Here is a 6,248-nt window from a genome sequence, read left to right on the forward strand (position 1 = left end):
GGAAAGAGGGATTGGGGGGGATTAGAAAAAATTCGGGGATAGGAACGGGTCAGGAACAGGACAGGAAGATCTTCTTTCTTTTTTTCTTCAGGTCTTCTGTCAACAGCAGAAGTGGTGGTGGTACAGGCTAAAATCATCTGTGGCACCACTAGGTCCAGGAGATCTGCAGCAGAACGAAACAATGACCCCTCTGCAAGTTGGAATGAGGCACAACAGAGCGGTCACTGTGAGGTCACACTGCATGTCTGTTCTCTGATTGGTGCGACCGCGCATCATCGTCTGATAGCTCCAATCAGTTCTAAGGCTGGTGATAATGCCTTAGCCTAGCTCCTTAAATTCAGGACATGAAGATGATATAAACAGAATTTAATTTTCAAATAAAACATTTTCTACATTATGGATATGAAAATGGCTTCTTCTCACCTATGTGAGCTCTTTAATGTTTAACAAGAGCTGTTTTGAAAGAAAAGCATTTTCTACAATATCAACATAGATATGGCTTCTTCTCTGTGACTTTTTCATGTTTAATCAAATATGGTTTAGACACAAAACTTTTCCCACAGTCTGAACATGAAAATGGCTTCACCCCTGTGTGAGTTTTCTGATGTTTAGCAAGAGTTGATTTATCTGCAAAACATTTTCCACATTCTGAACATAAAAATGGCTTCTCCCCTGTGTGACTTCTATGATGCACTACCAAAGTTGATTTCTTTGTAAAACATTTCCCACATTCTGAGCATGAAAATGGCTTCACTCCCATGTGAGTTCTCAGATGTTTAACAAGAGCTGATTTATCTACAAAACATTTCCCACATTCTGAACATGAAAATGGCATCTCCCCTGTGTGAGTTATCTGATGTTTAGCAAGAGTTGATTTATCTGCAAAACATTTCCCACATTCTGAACATAAAAATGGCTTCTCCCCTGTGTGACTTCTCTGATGTACTACAAAAGTTGATTTTTTTGTAAAACATTTCCCGCATTCTGAACATGAAAATGGCTTCTCCCCCGTGTGAGTTCTCAAATGTTTAACAAGAGCTGATTTATCTACAAAACATTTCCCGCATTCTGAACATGAAAATGGCTTCTCCCCTGTGTGAGTTCTCTGATGTATAACAAACGTTGATTTTTTTCTGAAGCATTTCCCACATTCTGAACATGAAAATGGCTTCTCCCCTGTGTGAGTTGTCTGATGTTTAGCAAGAGTTGATTTCTTTGTAAAAGATTTCCCACATTCTGAACATGAAAATGGCTTCTCTCCTGTGTGAGTTATGTGATGTATAACAAGAGAGTTTTTATTTGTAAAACATTTCCCACATTCTAAACATGAAAATGGCTTCTCTCCTGTATGACTTCTATGATGGATAATAAAATCATGTTTCCGGTTAAAACACTTTCCACAATCTGAACATGCAAATGGCTTCTCACCTGTGTGAGTTCTCTGATGTCTAACAAGTTTTGCTTTTTCTGCAAAACATTTCCCACATTCTGGACATGGATATGGCTTCTCCCCTGTGTGAGTTTTCTTATGTAGAACAAGGCTTGATTGACCATTAAAACATTTCCCACATTCTGAACATGAAAATGGTTTCTCACCTGTGTGAGTTATGTGATGTATAACAAGAGATTTTTTGTTTGTAAAACATTTCCCACATTCTGAACATAAAAATGGCTTCTCTCCTGTATGTCTTCTCTGATGGATAATAAGATCATATTTCTGGTTAAAACACTTTCCACAATCTAAACATGCAAATGGCTTCTCACCTGTGTGAGTTCTCTGATGTCTAATAAGTTTAGATTTTTTTGCAAAACATTTCCCACATTCTGGACATGGATATGGCTTCTCCCCTGTGTGAGTTTTCTTATGTAGAATAAGGCTTGATTGACCATTAAAATATTTCCCACATTCTGAACATGAAAACGTCTTCTTTCCTTTGGTAGTTCTAACATCCCTTCTATTACTTTTATTTTCTTTAACCCTTTCACGACCGGCCGATTTTTCGCTTTCCGTTTTTTTTTTTCGCCATTCTTTTTCTGAGAGACGTAACTTTTTTATTTTTCAGTCAATATGGTCATGTGAGGGCTCATTTTTTGCGGAACGAGCTGTACTTTTAAATGAAACCATCAGTTTTACCATATTGTGTACTAGAAAATGGCAAAAAAATTCCAAATGCTGAAAAATTGCAAAAAAAGTGCGATAGCACTATGGTTTTTGAGATATTTTATTCACTGTGTTCACTATATGGTAAAACTGATGTGTGGGTGTGATGCCTCAGGTCAGTGCGAGTTCGTAGACACCAAACATGTATAGGTTTACTTTTATATAAGGGGTTAAAAAAAAATCGGAAGTTTGTCCGAAAAAAGTGGCGCACGTTTTACGCCATATTCCGTGACCCGTAGCGTTCTCATTTTTCGGGATCTTAGGCGCAATGACGGCTTATTTTTTGCGTCTCGAGCTGACGTTTTTAACGGTACCATTTTTGCGCAGATGCTACGTTTTGATCGCCTCTTATTGCATTTTGCGCAAAAGTTGTGGCGACAAAAAAACGTCGTTTTGGCGTTTGGAATTTTTTTGCCGCTACGCCGTTTACTGATCAGATTAATTGATTTTATATTTTGATAGATCGGGCGTTTCTGAACGCGGCGATACCAAATGTGTGTATATTTTTTATTTTTTTAACCCTTTAATTTTCAATGGGGCGAATGGGGGGTGATTTGAACTTTTAGGTTTTTTTGTTTTTTTTTAATTTTTTAAAACTTATTTTTTTACTTTTTTTTTTTATTTTACTAGTCCCCCTAGGGGGCTATTGCGATCAGCATTCCGATCGCTCTGCAGTATCTGCTGATCACAGCTGGAAGGCTGTAAACAGCAGATACGCTGTCTTTCTCTTTTGCTGTGCCCCGGGCACAGCGAAAGTGAAACCAATTCATGTGTAGTACAGGAGTCATCACATGACCCTGTACTACCATGACAACTATCGGGAGTCACGTGATCGCGTCACGTGACTTCCGGTTTCGGCGGTAAGTAAAACTTTACCGCGATTGCGCTTATAATGGCGCTGTCATGTATTGACAGCGCCATTATAAGGGGTTAATCGGCACGAGCAGATAACGATTCTGCTCGTGCCTAGCAGGCACACATCTCAGCTGTGAAAATCAGCTGAGATGTGTGCCGATCGCGGCATGCTGCCGCCGGAGGACCGCGGGCAGTAAGATTATGTCCTTTAGGACGTAATTTTACGGCCCGCGGTCGTTAAGGGGTTAATAGTCTGTGATGAATCAGAAAATAGAACCTGCTTTATAGGATCAGGCGATAGATTTTTGCTGTGAAGCGCCAAGGATAGAGCTGGGATAACGTAATGTTCTTCATATGTTTCTTGTGGTACACCAAGATCATATGATTCAAAGTCTGGTGTCAGAAGTCTCTTTGATCTACTAATACAGTTACCTGAAAAGAATAAAATTTGTATTAATTTTTCATTAAAATAAACTTGGGAAAAGGTTTTTTAACTGTATAAAATGTCCATTAAAATTTCATGTCATGTTGCAAAATTTGAATATTCACTATGGTATTTGGGACAAAACAAATCACATTCTAATCAAAGACCACAAAGCAAGGACCACTAGATAATGAAATCAGGCCACAGAATCGGCTCTAGCAGTTTCCATTTCAATGTTATATTCAGCATCTTCCTAGGTTCATGTCTCAGAGTGTCGGTCACCACTATTTTGTAGTAAGACAGTCAGTAGAGAATCATAAATGGCCCTGTCAGTCAGTAGTATTAGAACAAAGCTCCATAGGTCACTCGCTATCAGCGGCAGACCCAGAATTACTCACGCTCATGAGATATTCCGTACCTGCCGCTGACCAGGAGTGACTTATGGAGCTTTGTTTTGAGAATGGAATGAGGCTCTATAGGAATCAATGAGCGCCGTGGGACATTACACCATTGAATTACGTCAGAACCTCAAGGATTTCTGTTTAAATGAAAAATTGGTGAATGAAGGAGTCCTCATTCAAATAAACTATTTTTTGCTCTTTGTATGTTTTTGGTTTTTTTTTTAAACTGTACACTTACAAAGTTAGTTATGGGGGTATCTGATAGAAGCTGATCCATTACTAACCCCTGGGCTTTATGCCAGCTGTCAATACACAGCTGACATCAATCCCAAAAGTATTATTAAGATTGCCACCGCACCAGGGCAATTAGGAAGAACCAGGAAAAGCCTCAGAATTGGTGCATCAGACCACCGTTTTTTTTAATTATTTAATTAAGTAATAAAAAAAAACTGTGTGGGGTTCCCTTTATTTTTGATAGCCAGCCAAGGTAAAGCAGACAGCTGAGAGCTGCAGCCCGCAGCTGTTTTCTTAAACTGCATTTGTTATCAAAAATAGGGGTGACTCTCACCCCACGTTATGTTTTTATTTTTGTTTTATTTATATTTGTTCATGGCAGCGAACAGGCATTTTCCCCATGCCGAAAAGCTTACTAATTGGCTGCGCTGCAGCCTTTCAACGAACTTTATTCAGCATCCGAACTTGGACACTAGTCTGTGTTCAAGAACCAGACAGTAGGTATCCTGTATGAACCACGAACTTTACAGTTCAGGTTTGCTCATCTCTATTTCTTAATGCTTCACAGGAATTAAAACAATGTGGAAATAATAAATGAAAAATGTGTTATTTTCCAAAAAACTTACTTTAGCCCCAAATTTTTAATTTTTACTACAGTAACATAAAAAAGCACAAAAGAGGAATAAATATCATTATCATTAAAGAAAGGAACTGCAGCTGTAAGTTACCTAGGCCAAAAACTACTACTTCAGCAGGATACAGCTAAGCCCCCACTAGGTGGAGGCATCACAGGTACAAGAGAAGCAAATCACACACACACTTCCAAACATGGAGGGGGCGATTACTGGATGGTAAAACTGCACACTGATGGCTTACATAGAGCGCTGTTCACACTTGCAGGTGCACAGTCACAAACCCGCAGCCTATTAGGCGATGCCCATACTATTAGATCAGGAGGGCTGCCAAGCCGTACTCCACTGCGCATCATACAGGGACAGAACTCTAAGATGCAAGGCTCAACAAACAGGGCCCTGGCTGTGTCCTGTACAAAAAAATCTGAGGTTTTTTGTTGGTGTTATGGCCATAAGATTGAAGCCTACAACCCTCATCACGGGAACCTCATGCTTGTAGGTCCCTACACTATATTATATATAATATAAAAAAGCAAAAGAGAGGAATAAATATCATTACTTACAGCAAAGATGGAACTGCAGCTGTACACTACCTAGGCCAAAAACTACTACTCCAGCAGGATACAGCTAAGCCCCCACTAGGTGGAGGTGTCACAGTTGCAGGAGAAGCAAATCACACACACTTCCAAACATGGAGAGGGCGATTGCTGGATGGTAGAACTGCAGACTGATGGCTTGCATAGAGCACTGTTCACGCTTGCAGATGCTCTTTCTGTATCCTGCTGGAGTAGTAGTTTTTGGCCTAGGTAACGTATAGCTGAAGTTACTACAGTAACAGAAGAAAATGTACCACACAATTTGATGTTCAATTCCTCCTAAGTAGTGATGGGCGGTGTCGCAGAAAATCGGGATCGTCAGGTCTGACTGGATTGAAAAAACAAAAAAAAAAATGTTTTTGGCTCGGACTTGATCCTGGATATCTGGCTGGCCTCCAGTCCCCATATAAGTCTATTGGGACCAGAATCCAGCACTTAAAAATGGTGGTAGAAGGGATGGGGTATTGGAGCAAGCGTGCTATACTTACCTACGTTCCGAAGCAGTTGTAACTGCTTCCAGGCCGCTCATTCTACTTCCGGGGCCGCTCATTAGCCTCATACTTATTCACTGTTTTCCCCAGGAGTCCTGGAGTCTGTGATTGGTTGCAGTCAGACATGCTTTCAGCCTGTGTGACAGCGTGTCTGGCTGCTTGCAATCACAGACCCTGTCTGCTAGTCTACATCATGGTGTAAAAATAAATAAATAAAAAAATTGTTGTATTTATATCAGCACAGATAAAGCACACGGCTACAAGCTGCAGCCCTCAGCTGTACGCTTATCTTGGCTGTGTATCAAAATAAAAGGGACTGCATGCGGCTGTTTTGTTGTTTTTTTCTATTTCATTTTGTATTTAAATACCGTATTGTTTGGATTATAAGACACACTTTTCCTCGTAAAAATTTGGGAGGACAATGAAGGGGGCATCTTATAATACGAATGTACTG

General features: G+C 40.0%; 1 protein-coding gene across 1 annotated transcript; it reads right to left on the minus strand.

The window, feature by feature from the left end:
* Positions 1–243: 243 nt before the first annotated feature.
* Positions 244–5,832, minus strand: LOC142263284 (uncharacterized). Its single transcript, XM_075332211.1, has 2 exons — positions 5,796–5,832; positions 244–2,034 (listed from the first exon to the last, which is right to left on the minus strand). The coding sequence occupies exons 1-2, from the start codon at positions 5,830–5,832 to the stop codon at positions 485–487; spliced, it is 1,587 nt and encodes a 528-aa protein (XP_075188326.1). The 3' UTR covers positions 244–484.
* Positions 5,833–6,248: the final 416 nt, after the last annotated feature.

The sequence above is a fragment of the Anomaloglossus baeobatrachus genome, unplaced genomic scaffold (assembly GCF_048569485.1).
Source record: "Anomaloglossus baeobatrachus isolate aAnoBae1 unplaced genomic scaffold, aAnoBae1.hap1 Scaffold_2569, whole genome shotgun sequence".
NCBI classification, from domain to species: domain Eukaryota; kingdom Metazoa; phylum Chordata; class Amphibia; order Anura; family Aromobatidae; genus Anomaloglossus; species Anomaloglossus baeobatrachus.